We start from the raw sequence: 17,018 nt of genomic DNA, 5'->3' as shown, positions 1-17,018 counted from the left end.
AGAAATGGAGTATTGCCGCTGTCTCGGGTCTCACTCAATCTCTCACAGAAACACATCAAAACGGTTATAAAAATGTGCACTAGTCCAGTTTCCGAATTTTGTTTATCATGCCATATTTTTTGCATCCTATAAAATTTTCCAATAAACAGTGCGTCTTTAAATATTTCACCTGAATCGTTTAACTGCAATATCTGCTCATTCATAACAATTATATCTGTAATCTTTAAAACCAAATCACTCACAGTGTATTTTTGTTCCAAGTAACCTAATGTCTGACTTTACTCTTAATAGGTTCATTGTTTTTAGTAAATATATGCAATTCATAGCAAGGAGAGATGATGAATCCAATGCTGTAAATAATTTAGTAAATCGATAAATGCATCAATTGCTAAAAACAACAACAAACCTTTATTCGTTTTTCAGCTTCTAGGATTTTGGCATTAGCAGCCTCTTCTTTCTTTTTTCTTTTAGCCTGTGAACAATAACATATTTAACATAATATATTAATATATAATATTAGACAGAAATTATTTAACTTGAGTTATTTAACCAGGTAAGGTCTGAATGTGTAGTATAGTATAACTTACATATCAATATTTTACAGCCTTCTAATGATATTTGATATACGTTCAATATTTATATAGTTTTATTCAATTCAGAGGAAACATCAGTCATTGTAGCAAAATTAAGCAAATTTACATTGTTTAATATAAGATGTAAAACACACACACACAAAAACTTAATTAAACTATTAGTTGCATGTATATAATTATCAATAATTTGTATTATATTTATATTATTTTCAAGTATTTATTTGTACTGTATATAAGCTCCAAGTACCTCCATAATGTCTAACATTTCAAAATAATAGTAAATATGTTAATATACTAACACTATTAGTATACTGCATAAGCTTTTTAAAAATATATTTTAAAATATTTATATGTATTTTTACCTGTAAATTTTCAGCTTTTCCATCAATTCTGCTCATTTTTTTTTTTTATTTAACTATTGGCTGCATGCAAATAATTTTATTTGTATTATATTTCTATTATTTTCAAGTATTTATTTGTATTGTTTATAAGCTTTATAAAACTGTATGTATTATGTACATACATTATGTATTAAATATTTATAGAAGTACCTCCAAAATTTCCCATTCTTCAAAATAATAGTAAAGTTATCAAAACTGATAACAAACCTGACAGCTTGTCCATTAATTTCTGCTCAATTTTTTTTTTTTTTTTTTAAGTAAACTATTAGTTGCATGTATACACTTGCTGTATATATTTACTATTATTAAATACTATTATTCATATTATTAAATTATTTAAAATGTATACTATACTGATTTATACTATTAGTATACTAAAGTGCATATAAGCTTTTTTAAAAAATATTTTCAAATATTTATATGTATTTATAATTACCCATAAAATTTCTGCTGGCAGCTTTTCCATTAATTTCTGCTCAATTTCTTTTCTTTTTTTAAAATTAAACTATTAGTTGCATGTTAGATAAACCTTTATTTGTCCCCCAATGGGGAAATTTCTGTGCTACAGCCGCAAAAAAAAAGAAAAAAAAAGAAGTGCATATAAGGCCAACCCTTTAAAAAAATATCTATACAAGACTTTTAAACATTTGTATAAGTAATTTTCTATTAATTTCTGCTCAATTTCTTTTTTTTTTTTTTTTTTTTTTTTTTAAGTAAACTATTAGCTGCATGTATATATTATTGTATATATTTATTAGTATTAAATTAAAATTTATACTATACTGATTTATACTATTAGTATACTAAAGTGCATATAAGCTTTTAAATTTTTTTTTTTAAATTATATTTATTTATAAGTACCTATACATTTTATAAGTACTTGTATTTTCCATAATTTTCTGCTCCATTTAATTTTTTTTATTAAAATATTAGTTTTGCACGCAGAAAATATATACAGTATTTGTATTATATTTATACTATTTTCAATTATTTCATTACGTAAGCACTGTATATAAGCTCTTTAAACATGTTTTTAAATATTTATATATATTTATAAGCACCTCAAATTTTCTTCAAAATAATAGTAAAATTATCAAAACTGATGACAAAGCGGTCAGCTTTTCTATCACTTTCCTCTTCATTTTAAATCATTTTAATTTAACCACTAGCTGCAAGCTTAGCTCTTTAAATACTAATAGTACCTCCAAAATCTGCCGTGCACGGAGCTCCTTCTCCATACGGACCTGCTGGATTCTCTTGAACTTCTCCTGTAAAAGAAAGCATGAATGAGCGAGAATGAACTGAGGTCTGGATTTTCTGATGAAAGGTGAAGCAACAAGCATCTTACGCATCAACCCATAAAGGTAAAGTCTGATCTAAAGTGTCAAAAGCAGCAATGCATGCACACACACAAACAAACAGGAAACATCATAAGAAAACATGGACGTTTCAGACCTGCTGTTTGAGAATCTTCATTTGTTCCTTGTGTTTTCGTCGCTCTTCTGCCGCCATGATTGCTGAAAGTTCAATGGAGCAGGTTTAGCAAGTGTACTAAAAAACAGAAATGAAATGAAACTAAAAACAAAATAAAAAACCAGCTCACCTTGCTGTCTCCTGGCCTCTTTAGCTGCTCGTGCCAGCGCCTGTTTCTCCAGCTTACGCATTAGCTTCATCTGAGCCGCCTGTCGCGCGATTTCTGTGAAAAGCAAATTTAGATTTTTAAAGACCAACTGAAACCTTGTATAGAAAACAAATGAAAATGTGACGATTCTTCAAAAATAAATAAAAAAATAAATAAAAAATAAAAATAATAATAATAATAATAATAATTTTGGGTGAACTAAATCTTTTAAAACATTCTAAGTTCTTAATTCCAATTTAAAATGTTTTAGTTCCACTTTTTTGATAAAACAGATAAGATAATGTGTGCATTTGTGTGTTGTTTTGTGTCAGCGGTACCCTGGGCCTCCAGTTTGCGCAGTAGTTTGGCCTCGGATGTGCTGAGAGCATCGGATTCACTCTCGTCAGGTGCTCTGCATTTCCTGCGAGAGCGAGCGGGGTCAGCGGCGGGACTGCCCAGAGGTTCAACATTCTTTAGACGACCCCGTCGACCTTCCAAGGCCAGGATACGAGGTACGACTTCCTCCTCCTTTAGTAAGCACCACTGTAATCCCTGAAGAAGACAAAAACATTCGAGAATACATTATTTATTTGAAAAATTAAAATAATAATAACAACAACAATAATAAATATTTATTATTATTATTATTATTAGTAGTAGTAGTAGTAGTAGTAGTAGTAGCAGTAGTAATACTACTAGTAAAATAATAATAAAAAAACACTACTAATAAAATATCTACAATTTATTATCACTATTATTATTATTATTATTATTATTATTATTATTATTATTTGATGAGCTATTATTTAGTATTATTAGTAATATAAAATATAATAATAATAATAATTGTTTTTATTAGTAGTAGTAGTAGTAGTAGTAGTAGTAGTAGTAGTAGTAGTAGTAGTAGCAGCAGAAGTAGCAGTAGTAATAAAATAATTTACAAAGAAAACATTAATAATATCTCAAGTCTATCATTATTAGCATAATTACTACATTATCATTCATCAATCATTCATACATTAATATGAATGATTCCATGATAACATGAATCAGTTTATAAAACAGTAATAATAATACAATAAAATATAATAATAATAATACTATTTTTTACAATTATTTGTTATATTATTATTATTATTGCTTAATTGAGTTATTTTATTTTAATTATATGCATTACTCAAATCACACTGTAATACCACTCAACAACAGTTTGGCAAATGAATTTTTTTATGCACTGCATGCTTTTTTAGAATGAATTCTTCTCATATTAGTAGTAGTTAGCTATTTTATTATTAATGCTTTTTTATTTTACTATTACTACTAATACTGGTAACAATAATAATAATAATAATAATAATAATAATTAGTTCTCTATTATTATATTATATTATATTATATTAATATAAATCAGTTTATGAAACTGCTAGAATAATACAATAAAATATAATAATAATAATAATAATAATAATTTCTAGAATTATTTGTTATAGTATTATTGCTTAAATGGGTTATTTTATTATTTATATTTATTATATATTTTAATAATATTTTACTTCATTGAAACACTTTAATACTACACAATGACAGTTTAGTAAATACATTTTTTATGCAATGCATGCTTTTTTTTGAAAAAAAAAAAATTATTATTATTATTATTATTATTATTATAACAGTAGTAGTAGTAGTAGTAGTAGTGGTAGTACTACTACTACTACTAATAATAAATGTTAGCCATTTTATTAATGTTTTCTTTTTTATTTTACTATTATTACTACTACTGCTACTACTAATATTAGTTGCTATTATTTTTTTCTATTATTATATTATATTAGTATTAATAGTAATATGACTCAGTTTATAAAACAGTAAGAATAATACAATAAAATCTAATAATAATAATTTTTTACAATTATTTGTTATATTATTGCTTAAATTGGTTATTTTATTTTAATTACATGGGTTACATTTCATCAAAACACACTATACCACACAACTGTTTAGTAAATTATTTTTTTTATGCAATGCATGCTTTTTTTTTTTAAAAAAAAATGAATTATTCATATTCATATTATTATAATTATTATATTAGCAGTAGTAGTAATACTAATAGTACTACTAATAATAATTGTTAGCTATTTTATTATTAACATTTTCTTTTTTATTTTAATATTACTACTACTACTACTACTACTACTACTACTACTACTACTACTACTACTACTACTACTACTAATAGATATTTTTTTTCCTATTATGACTAATTTTTAAACAATGATAATACTAATAACCCATCAAATCTATAATGTATATGTTATTATTAATATTTAATAGTCATTTAATAATAATTGTAAAAAATACAACACTTTAAATGTGACTCTCCCACATAGCAAAACAAACCACATTTGTTCAGCCTGTAAAGAGCCTGTTTGACTCGACAGACGTGAATAATAGAGCAGTAAAACTGAAGAAGTTACCTGTGGTCCATCTCTGGCTTCATAGAAGTCACCAACCTTTATTTTAGCACTGAAGCTAAAATGATCACGTGTAATGTCGCTTATCCCGTTTCTGGTCAGATACTGTGACGGGTGAGAGAAAGGAAGATTAAACAGAATGACAGCATTGGTCTATAAACAGCAGCAAGTTTTACATGATCATCTCTTGCCTTGATGACATCAGGATACTGTCTGATCTTTCTGCCGCATGGAGCGTAATACGCCACTTCTCCCCGTAAACGTCCAGACATGTTTGTGATGCGTGTTTCTCTCTGCCATCTGCAAACAAAGTTTTTATGGCATGCTCAAGACTCAGAAAGTGAAGTCATGCATAAATAAGTCAACTGTAAGTAAGCCAGGCTGATTGGCATAAAAAACTTGTTTGTCGTAACATTCATTATTTTTTCTATTCCATTTAGACACTTTAGCTTTAAACGCTGATGTTCATCACTGTTTTCAACTCTTTTAAATAAGTTAAGGTGCTTTATAAGTCGAATCAAGTCACATTCAGTTCAGTGTTCATTCAGTTTAGAAAAATGATGAAATAAATGAAAATAAATGAAAATTTATCAAATTACTGTATGAAGTAAACCTTAACTAAAAAGCAAAACAATAGGGTTATTTTTATTTTATTACAAATTATTATCATATGAACAATATTACTTAATATCAGGTATATTTTAATATCTTTTAGTGTCTTTTAGCAGAAAAGTTGCAGTTTAAATATTAAATGTAATGTTTAATATTAAAATATTGCATAATAATATAATAAATTAATAATAATAATAATAATAATAAATATTTAAATGTATTATTAATACTATTTAATGATAAACTATTTATTAATATTATAATCAATAATAATTATAAAATAGTAATTAATAATATTAAGTGCATTTTAATATGTTTCAGTGTCTAAGCAGAAATGTTGCAATTCAAATATTAAATGTAATGTTTAATATTTAAATATCACATAATATAATAAATTAAAAATAACAATAACAATAATAATAATGTAATATTAAGAAAAATAAATATGTAACTGTAATATTAATACTATTTAATTATAAAATAATTATTAATATTATAATCAATAATAATTATAAAATAATAATCATTTTTATTAAAAAAAACATAATATTTAATAATATAAAATATTTGTTTTTGGACTACTTGTATAGCACTTTTGTTATTAAAAAAAATAACTTGAACTAAAAAAATGAACAAAAAAAACAACAACTTTTGTTATGCTTTAAAACTAAACTAAACTAATGTTTAGTTTCCATAATTCATTTTGTAATCTCATTGTTTTTTGTGTCAGATAAATAGTTATATGCTAAAGGTATTTAAAAAAAAGAAAAAAGAAAAAAGAAATCTCATAATATTAATAAATATATTGGCCTCCTTGTGTTTTAATAAGTAACATTTAACATACCTGACAACAAGTTAAAATAGCACTGTTCCTCACTACTTGACCTTTTTTCAATCCTTTTGTATGTTTTTTCTGTGCATGTTGCATTACTGATGCAATAACAATCCTCTGTACTTATGTACATTTTTGTTAATGGAAGCTAATAATACGCTGACTTTCACTAACTTACTAATTCTAGAAAACCGTTTACAAAAACACCACTATAGTGCATTGCTCTGACACATACAGTTGCATAACTAGAAGAAAATTTGTATGTACTGGGCATAAAAGAAAGTTAAAATGCATGCAAAGAAAGAAAATAAGGGTGCATATAAAATGAAAAGGCTGGAAAGTTACGACTCACCCATATTCTAGAGGTTTCCGCAGTGCACATTCATCTGTGACTCTTCTTCTTTTCCCTAGAAAGATGGCAGATATAATACTGGCTGATGCAATAATAAACAAAATGGCAAATATTGGCCAATATATCAGCCATGGCAATCTACTGGTCGACCACTAGTACAATGAAGTACCTGGGGGTGTGGCCACACTGTAAGATGAGAAAGCTGGGCTGTGATTGGCTGAATTTCCAGAGCTGGTCACAGTGGTTGGTGTGGTTGTGGCAGGTGTTTTATGAACCTGTAGATTTAGAGGGGCGGGGATAGTGCTGTGGGAGGAGTCTAGCACAGACGCTGAGGATTTGTTGAGTTTGAGCGGCGTTCTGTCCATTTCTAAATCTGTGTCCATCTCTTCATCTTTACCATCATCATCAGAATCAGTGTCTAAACTGCTGTTAGAGTCTGCAAGAGAGAAAATAATATATGAATGTGCGTTTACTCACACTTACATATAAATGTTAAACTACAGTAAATAAACAAACATTAATAAAAACTATGTAGACATGTTTAAAATAATAATAATAATAATAATAATAATAATAATAATAACAACAACAACAACAATAATAATACAAATAATAGACGAACCAAAATTTCAAACTTTAACAAAAATTAAAATAAAAACAAAACAAAAAAATTAAATTAAAACCTAATTCAAACATTAACAAAAACTATATCTATAATAGTATAGGAATGATACTTAAAATAAAGTACAGTAAACAAACAAACATTAATAAAAACTTCATAGACATGTTTAAAATAATAATAATAATAATAATAATAATAATAATAATAATAATAATAATGACAAAAAAAAAAATCTAAAACTTTTAACTAAAATTAAAATAAAATAAAAAACAAAATATAAAATTAAAAACCTAATTCAAAACATTAACAAAAAAAAAAAAAAAATTAGGTTTTTAATATATATATATATATATATTATATATATATATATATATATATATATATATATATATATGTCTATATATATATAAACATTATATGAATGATACTAAAATCAAATTGCTTTTCCACACTTCTTAATTTACATTTTGTGAAAAATGTTTATTTAAAATAAAAGTACACTTATTTTAAGGTAGTTGCCAACATTTCTAATTTTTGCTTAGTTCAACTTGTATAAAAAAAAAAAATACAGGAAATACAAACAAACAATAAAAATTATGTAGACATGTTTAAAATAATAATAATAATAATAATAATAACAACAACAAAAAACAAAATGTCAAAAACTTTAACTAAAATTAAAATAAAAAACAAAATTATATAAAATTAAAACCTAATTCAAGTATATGAAGTATATATATGCTATACTTGAAGTATAGCATTCAATTATATGAATGATACTACAATAAAAATGCTTTTCCACACTTCTTATTTTACAGTTTGTAAAAAAAAAGTTTATTTAAAATAAAAGCAAACTTATTTTGAGGTAGTTGCCAACATTTCTAATTTTTTAGTTCAACTTTTAGTAAAATAAACTACAGTAAATACACAGATATTAATTAAAGTATGCAGACATGTTTAAAATAATACTAATAATAATAATGACAAAACAAATGTTCAAAAATTTAAATAAAATTTAAATAAAAAAAAAAAGTCAAATTAAAACCTTATTCAAAACATTAACAAAAACTGTATCTATAACAATATATGAATGATACTAAATTAAAAATGCTTTTCCACACATCTTAAGTTTGTAAAAAAAAAAAAAAAAAAAAAAAAAAAGTGGTAAGTAGTTTTAAAATTATGTTTTCATGTTTTTTGTATAATATTTTAATTTTAATAATGTATTAGTAAATGTTAACATTAACACCATTTTTCATTGTTAGTTTATGTTAATTAATCATAGTTAACCAATGTTAAACAATAACATTTGATCTGAATAATCAGACATCACACTGACCTGACAGACTATCATTTGAAGCGTCATTTTCATCCTCGTCCTCCATTAACGAGTCATCAGAGTCTTTACCGTCAGGGAGCTCAGACTCCGCCCCCCTGAAGTGCTCCACACTTAAAGTTATTATTATTATTATTATTCTTCTGAGACTAAAATTTCTGACTCTAACTCGTCCTACAGCTTTAACTCTACAAACTCCAAACTCAGCCCAGATCTTCAGACTGATCTCGCCGGGTGTGCTATATCTTTTCTAACTGATCGGACTTACGGTTTTCCTAAAAATGACGTTTAAAACTGGGAAAAATCCCATAGACTTACATTGACGGAATGTTCAAATGAGCCAGCACTTTTCAAATTTCAACTGTCAAAACTCCCAGAATCCTTTGAGACTCAATCAAGCTTCCCTTCTATGTACTGTATTTCTAATCCATTTAAACTCATTCAAACTCATCTATCTATCTATCTATCTATCTATCTATCTATCTATCTATCTATCATCTAACCATTACTATCTATCTATCTAATCTATCTATCTATCTATCTATCTATCTATCTATATATCTATCTATCTAACCATTACTATCTATCTATCTATCTATCTATCTATCTATCTATCTATCTATCTATCTATCTATCTATCTATCTATCTATCTATCTAACCATTACTATCTATTTGTCTATCTATCTATCTATCTATCATCTAACCATTACTAACTATCTATGGCTAGCAACCACAATCATGCTAATAACTTTGCTAATCATGCTAGAAACATGCTAGCAACTTGCTAATCATGCTAGAAACCTGCTAATGACATGCTAATCATGCTAGAAACAGGCTAGCGACATGTTAATCATGCTAGAAACAGGCTAGCGACATGTTAATCATGCTAGAAACATGCTAGTAACTTGCTAATCATGCTAGAAACATGCTAGCAACTTGCTAATCACGTTAGAAACATGCTAGCGACATGCTAATCATGCTAGAAACCTGCTAACGACATGCTAATCATGCTAGAAACAGGCTAGCGACATGTTAATCATGCTAGAAACATGCTAGTGACATGTTAATCATGCTAGAAACCTGCTAGCAACTTTGCTAATCATGCTAGAAACACGCTAGCGACATGCTAATCATGCTAGAAACATGCTAGCAACTTTGCTAATCATGCTAGAAACATGCTAGCGACATGCTAGTCATGTTAGAAACATGCTAGCGACATGCTAGTCATGCTAGAAACATGCTAGCAACTTTGCTAATCATGCTAAAAACATGCTAGCGACATGCTAATCATGCTAGAAACATGCTAGTCATGCTAGAAACATGCTAGCATCTTTGCTAATCATGCTAGAAACATGCTAGCAACTTTTCTAATCATGCTAGAAACATGCTGCTATGCATGCATGCTAAAACATGCTAGCATCTTTGCTAATCATGCTAGAAACATGCTAGCAACTTTTCTAATCATGCTAGAAACATGCTAACAACTGGCTATTCATGCTAAAAACATGCTAGCAACTTTGCTAATCATGCTAGACACATGCTAGCAACATGCTAATCATGTTAGAAACATGCTAGCAACTTTGTTAATCATGCTAGAAACATGCTAGCAACTGGCATGCTAATCATGCTAGAAACCTCATGCTAAACCTGCTAGCAACTTTGCTAATCATGCTAGAAACATGCTACCAACTTGCTAATTATCTATCTATCTATCTGACAGACTTTCAAACTTTAAAACTTCTAAATATAAATTTCAGACTGAAAACCATCCAAACTTAAAACTTCTTAAACTATTTAAACTTTTCAAACTTTTCAAACTTTTCAAACTTTTTTCAAACTTTTCAAACTTTTTGTCAAACTTTTTCAAACTTTCTGGTCCGCCCATAGCTTTCTCAAGCCAACTTAAAGTTTGTCTTGACGAACTTTTTTCATCTAGTTATTATTAACAAATTCTACGAAAAGCACGCAAAAATGGATGTGAGGCTGTATCTTCGCAATGGTTTGGCGTATTGAGACCAAACTTGGTGTGCGTTATAACAATCATGACCTGAGGCTCCCTGCAGTGTTTTGGCACAGTGCCACCTAGTGTTCAGGAGATACAAAGAATTGCTTGTTTGCTTATAGCTTCCAAATGGTTAGGCCAAAAATCACAAAAGTGGTCTCTTTGGATTTGGAGGAGCATGCCGAGTCGAACCATACGCAATTTTCCCATGTCAGCCATTTTTGGTGTCAAAAATGGCATTTTCGCAAAAATGCTATATTTTACAAATGCATTGACGTATCGTTACGAAACTCTGTATGCGTCTTCGACACCATGCCCTGACAGTACTCAAAATGTTTGGGGGCAGCTCCACCAGTGGCCTATTGTAATGAAAGTGATCTCAATATATTCCTTGGTTCATGCAGAGAGCACCAAGGATCATAATGTTTAGTTTTTTCGCTATTTTTAATAGTTTGAAAAACCTACTTTTTCGAACTCATCCTAGACGGTTTGTCTGATTTTCATCTAAATTGGCTCAGATCATCTTTAGACCATGCTGGCAAAAAGTTATGGAATTCAAGTCAAACCGCTCTCTAATAATGCACAAACAAATTTTACGAAAAGCACGCAAAAATGGATGAGAGGCTACATCTCCGCAACGGTTTGGCGTATTGAGACCAAACTTGGTGTGTGTTATATCAATCATGACCTGAGCCTACCTGCAGTGTTTCGGCACAGTCCCACCTAGTGGTCAGGAGATACAAAGAATTGCTTTTATGCTTTTAGCTTCTGAATAGTTAGGCCAAAAATCATAAAAGTGGTTTCTTTGGATTCGTCGGAGCATGCAGAGCCGAATCATACCCAGTTTTCCCATGTCAGCCATCTTTAACTTTAATTTTTTCACAAAATGCATTTTACAAATGCATTGATGTATCGTTATGAAATCGTTATGACAGTACTCAAAAAGTTTGGGGGCAGCGCCACCTTGTGGCCAAAAGGTTATAAAAAAAATGTCAAAAAATGCTAATAACATTTGATTAAATTGTCCTATTGTGAATATGTTCCTTGGTTCATGTCAAGAAGATCAATACCGATTATGCCAAAATTGGCAGAATGTTGAAAACCTATTTTTCAAACTCCTCCTAGACCGTTCGTCCAATTTTAACCAAATTTGGCTCAGATCATCTTCAGACCATGCTGGCAAAAAGTTATGGATTTCGTGACGAAATACGAAACTTCCTGTCCGCTATTTTGATTTATGTTGAAAACCTACTTTCTTGAACTCCTCTGTGACAGTTCGCCTGATTTTCACCAAATTCGAGTCAGATCATCTTCAGACTGTGCTGTCAAAAAGTTATGGATTTCACGTCAATAGACAAAACCGTATTTGTACAGTGCCGCAACAAATGTAAGGCGTGATGCCAAAATGACTCTGCAAAGCTTTGACATACTGACAGCAACACCTACTGGTCAACAGTGATCAATTTCAATCAATCATATTAATAGTGACTGTATTTGATTTTTCAGCTGTTTTGCTTAAAATAATAAATACGTCTTTAATTGCTCATTAATGCAGTTGGTCTGATGCTGCCAGAAATGCTGGCATGATTTATCTTGCCTTCTCTGTGCTTGGCCCCTTAATTGCTGCTTGCATTTATATTTTATTCCTGTGATGCAAAGCTGAATTTTCAGCATCATTACTCCCATCTTCAACATCACATGATCCTTCAGAAATCATTCTAATATGCTGATCTTTATCTCATTGTCTTTCAGAGAAAGTCACCTGTTTGAGTTTGCTGATGTTGTTAATGGTCAGTAGGGTCTCGTCGAGGTAATTCTTGCACGTCTTCGGACGGTCTGACTGCAAAGGAATGGATTTGGAGGAGGGCAGTGTGGGAGAGGAAGACTGAGACTGAGACAGAAGCTGTGGTGACGGGGTGAGGGAAGGTGGTTTCGGAGAGGATGAGTGGGAGACAGGCAGGTTTTTAGGGGACAGAGCATCTCTGTCTCTACGGCACTGCGTAACTAGTGCAAGCGGTTTTGCGCTGACTGTTAGACTTGTGGCCTGAATGACACTGGTGTGTTTACTGGGCTCTTCTGTCGGCCTAAAGGCCTGGATTTGTGATGGTAGCTGGGATGAAAGTGAACCCCGGACATCCAGCTTATCCTGCCCTACAGTGAGGCAATTCTTCTTCCTGTCTCTGTGCATTTCCTCCTGAATAAGCAGAATGACAACATAAAATAAATGGTAAAATGTCTGTTTTTATATTTAAATTCCACATTAATTTTAATGTTTATTATTATTTAATATTACTGTTTATTATTTTTATTATTTACATAATTGTTATTGTTATAATTATGATTATTATCAACAGTTTATTTTTTAATTTGTACAATAATAATAATAATAATAATAATAATAATAATAATAATAACCACCATTTATTTACCATTTACCATTTTTTCAACAATATAAAATGTTTAAATGTTATAACAATTATAAAAATTGTTTAATAAACATGAACCTAAACAGAGACAGATACATTTTTAAGATCTTGGCACTAGATTATCACTAGATTTTAAAAAGATTAATATTTTTCATCTGTTAATTTACTATTAATAATACTATTAAATGTACAATTTGTATACTATTAGAATATTTATTAATATTTTGAATGAGCTTTTTTACATTTTTAGTTTAATATCAAAAATACAATACACAACTTTAGATTAAGGTAACACTTTACAATAAGGTGTCATTTGTTTACATTCGTTAATGTATTAACTTACATGAACAAACAATGAACAATACATCTATTACACCATTTATTCATCTTTGTTAATGTTAGTTAATAAAAATACAGTCGTTCATTGTTTGCGCGTGTTATTTCACAGTGCATTAACTAACGTTAACAAACACAACTACTGATTTTAATAATGCATTAGTAAATGTTGACATTAATATTAACTAAGATTAATAAATGTCATAAGTATTGTTCATTCTTAGCTCATGTTTACTAATGTTAGCTAATGAACCTTACTGTTGCATTATTTTTAATGTTTATTATTTTTTAATATTACGATTTATTTTTAATATTTTCATGATAATTATAGTTTTTAAATAATAATAATAATAATAATAATAATAATAATAATTAATAAAACAAATCTTGGCACTTGTGTTTTAAAATTATAAAAAGATATATTTAATCTGTGTTATTTTTATCATTACTTACATGTACTATTATAATATTTATGAATATTTTAAATGAGCTGATATTTTCATATTTTTTATTTTAATTTTTATTTATTATGTAGTAATTCTGTTATTTGCTTTTGACATTTTTATTATTACTTACATGTACTATTATAATATTTATTAATATCTTAAATGAGCTTCTATTTTCTATTTTAATTTTCATTTATTAAGTAGTAATTCTGTTATTTGCTTTTAACATTTTTTAATTTAAATTTATTCCTAATTTATTTTTAAAACAACGCCCCATTAGTTAACTTTATTTAATGCATTAATTTAACAATAAGCAGTTTTGTTAGGATAAGAAATTTGTTGCAATATTTATTAAAATTTGTTTATTAATAATGTTACAACTGTTCATTGTTAGTTCATTATGTATTAGCTCTGATGCATTAAATAATATCAGAAGATATAACTTTTGATTTTAAAACTTTTGAGTAAATGTTGAAATTAGCAATATAAAAAAAAATTCATGTAATAAATATTTTGAACTAATCTTAACAAAAGAAACCTTACTGTTATAGGTTTCTTTATTTTACTTCAGTTTTAGTTTTAGTCATTTTAGCATTTGAAACATTTTATTTCCAATAACAGTTTTATTTAACAATAACAACACTTTGACACACATACCTTACGGATACCTTTCGGATCTTTTCCGCACTTTTCCGAATCCACACTATCATCACTCTGATCATCATCATCATCATCATCATCATCGTCGTCGTCGTCAACATCTTCCAGGTCGTCTGAGTCAGAGCTGCTCAGAGCATCGCTCGAGCTGTCAGAGCTGGATGCTGATTGGCTGTCACTATTGATGGAGACGTCTGGCCCTTTGCTATGCAGCTTCTGTCAGGAAGAGCAATGTCAGCCGACAGCAGCGGCCACACACACATTTTCTTTGTTTACACAAACAACCCTTTCTGCCACCCATCCAGCTGACATGACAGACTAAAAATAGTCCCAAAAAAAGGTGGATGATATTTTCTGACAGAAAGTGTCAACAGAAGCATTCAAACTGCATACTGATGTGAATGCTGCAAACATGTGTAAAATATTTGCTTAGTTACAATATACAAGTCGACTAAATGACTCAAATTTGAGTTCCACTATAAAATATAAACAACATATGGGTTTATAAGGGTGTAAATAATGATTAAATGAACCGTAAAGGAGCAAAAGTCTTTACCTCGCCTTTTGTTTTGGGTCTAGCTTTTGCCTCTAGCTTGTTTAATGCTGGTTTTGGGACGGTTTTGAGGCTCTTGGTCTGATCTGGAGTGATGAGGACTGGAGAGGGTGTGGAGGAGGCAGAGCTTGAGTTTGTTTTCCCATTGACAGAGCCATTTAGTCCTGCTTCAAAAAATATCATATATGAAACAAATTTTGTTGATATAAGAAGTAGACAGCAAGAAAACGCTTTAAAACTAGGTTTTAAAATTCAGGATCATTTACCAAATCATCTAAAAGCAGTGAATGTGAGATGCTTTTTTAATCAGTGACGATTGCTTTCATCACAAGTACAGTAGACGTGTAAATAGATGGCATTTATAAAACATCATACAGACAAAATAAGATCTCAAATGTGTTTATTAACATGTCGAAGTGACTGTGTATGGTAAACACTGTAAACATCAGCAGGCTGTTCTGGTCCTGAGGCTAGATATGGTTTCACAGTAAACATATCAGTGTCATATACTGTGACTGTGTGTTAGTGTGAAAGAAAACAAATCTTGTTTACCCACTTAACATGAAAGAAAGACATGGTTAAATGCTGTGGTAAAAGCATTTTTTCATTTAAAAATGAATGAATAAATAAATAAATAAAATATAAACATGCACATGTCTGCAGACTTCATAGATTTTATTAGAAGTAAAAGTAAGAAAATTAATATGAATAATAAAAAAAAATGTAATAAATATAGCAATATGTACATATATTATATAAAATGAATATGCATAAATTATGTCAAAAGTTTGGAAACATTACAATTTTTTAATGTTTTTAATGTAGTCTCTTATGTATTTGTGTGTTCCATAATACAGTAAAAACATTAATATTGTCAAATATTATTACAATTTAAAATAAATGTCTTTTTATTGTAATGTAATTTTTTCCTGTGATGCAAAGCTGCATTTTCAGCATCATTACTTCACTCTTTAGTGTCACATGATCTTTTAGAAATCATTCTAATATGCTGACTTGCTGCTCAGTTATTATTAATGCTCAGTTATTAATAATGTTTTTTATTAACAATGTTAAAAATGTTAAAAACAATGTTAATATATAAACAATTGTATATTAATATACATTAAATCTGGATACTTTCAAAATGTAAATGTTATTTAAATGTCACTTTATAGGAATGAGAATGATATTGTTTTTGCATTACAGTAACAACCAGTTGTGCAACAATTCTAAATATTTTCTTCACCTTGATGCATCGAGATCTTTCACTACTGAGTTATTTTTTGCAATTGCCAATATATTTATGTAATTGCAAATTATATAATTTATATAAAATATTAGTTAATATATAAAAAGAGCTTAATTTTTAGGAAAAATAATACAGTAAAATGAAATAAATTAAGTAAATAAATAGCAAGCAAATTCAGCTTGCTGTGATTGGTTTTCCCCACACCAGAATATGCATGAATAAAATCTGTTAAATTACCAGATGACAATACACAATACCTGCCAAAACCTGAAATAGCTGAAGTGAAGCGTTCTTCTGTATTACAGCAGAATAAGTCATTTTCAGATATTTACTATTAGCATATCTGTTAAATCAGTTTCTGCAATATTTTCATAGATACTTGCCTGTATTTAACGAAATATGAGTGCATTTATGACTGACATTTTGAATTAAAATTGCAAATTTTAGAGGGATAAAAGCAATGCTTCCTTAGTATTTGGGTAAAAGTGTATTTATTTTGCTTGTATTA

At 28.6% G+C, this 17,018-nt stretch overlaps 2 protein-coding genes across 3 annotated transcripts in view; both read right to left on the bottom strand.

The window, feature by feature from the left end:
• LOC127171314 (bromodomain adjacent to zinc finger domain protein 2B) overlaps nt 1-8,946 on the bottom strand; it is a 37,735-nt gene extending 28,789 nt beyond the window's left edge. For both annotated transcript variants that reach the window (XM_051119887.1, XM_051119886.1), the window contains exons 1-10: nt 8,844-8,946; nt 7,052-7,318; nt 6,883-6,937; nt 5,278-5,386; nt 5,090-5,191; nt 2,954-3,167; nt 2,598-2,690; nt 2,450-2,511; nt 2,197-2,262; nt 407-472 (exon numbers count right to left, since the gene is read on the bottom strand). In XM_051119887.1, the coding sequence (XP_050975844.1) occupies nt 407-472; nt 2,197-2,262; nt 2,450-2,511; nt 2,598-2,690; nt 2,954-3,167; nt 5,090-5,191; nt 5,278-5,386; nt 6,883-6,937; nt 7,052-7,318; nt 8,844-8,889 (1,080 nt within the window). In that variant the 5' untranslated portion in view covers nt 8,890-8,946. The remainder of the gene's footprint in view (nt 1-406; nt 473-2,196; nt 2,263-2,449; nt 2,512-2,597; nt 2,691-2,953; nt 3,168-5,089; nt 5,192-5,277; nt 5,387-6,882; nt 6,938-7,051; nt 7,319-8,843) is intronic.
• A 3,635-nt stretch (nt 8,947-12,581) lies between these two features.
• The window catches only part of LOC127171273 (bromodomain adjacent to zinc finger domain protein 2B-like), a 59,269-nt gene continuing 54,832 nt past the window's right edge, over nt 12,582-17,018 (bottom strand). Inside the window, exons 6-8 of the mRNA XM_051119821.1 lie at nt 15,265-15,425; nt 14,709-14,924; nt 12,582-13,037 (exon numbers count right to left, since the gene is read on the bottom strand). Coding sequence (XP_050975778.1) covers nt 12,582-13,037; nt 14,709-14,924; nt 15,265-15,425 — 833 coding nt within the window. The remainder of the gene's footprint in view (nt 13,038-14,708; nt 14,925-15,264; nt 15,426-17,018) is intronic.

This window comes from Labeo rohita, chromosome 9 (genome assembly GCF_022985175.1).
Source record: "Labeo rohita strain BAU-BD-2019 chromosome 9, IGBB_LRoh.1.0, whole genome shotgun sequence".
NCBI classification, from domain to species: Eukaryota; Metazoa; Chordata; class Actinopteri; order Cypriniformes; family Cyprinidae; genus Labeo; species Labeo rohita.
The sequence above is the reverse complement of the archived record's forward strand: the minus strand, read 5'-3'. Positions and strand labels throughout refer to the sequence as shown.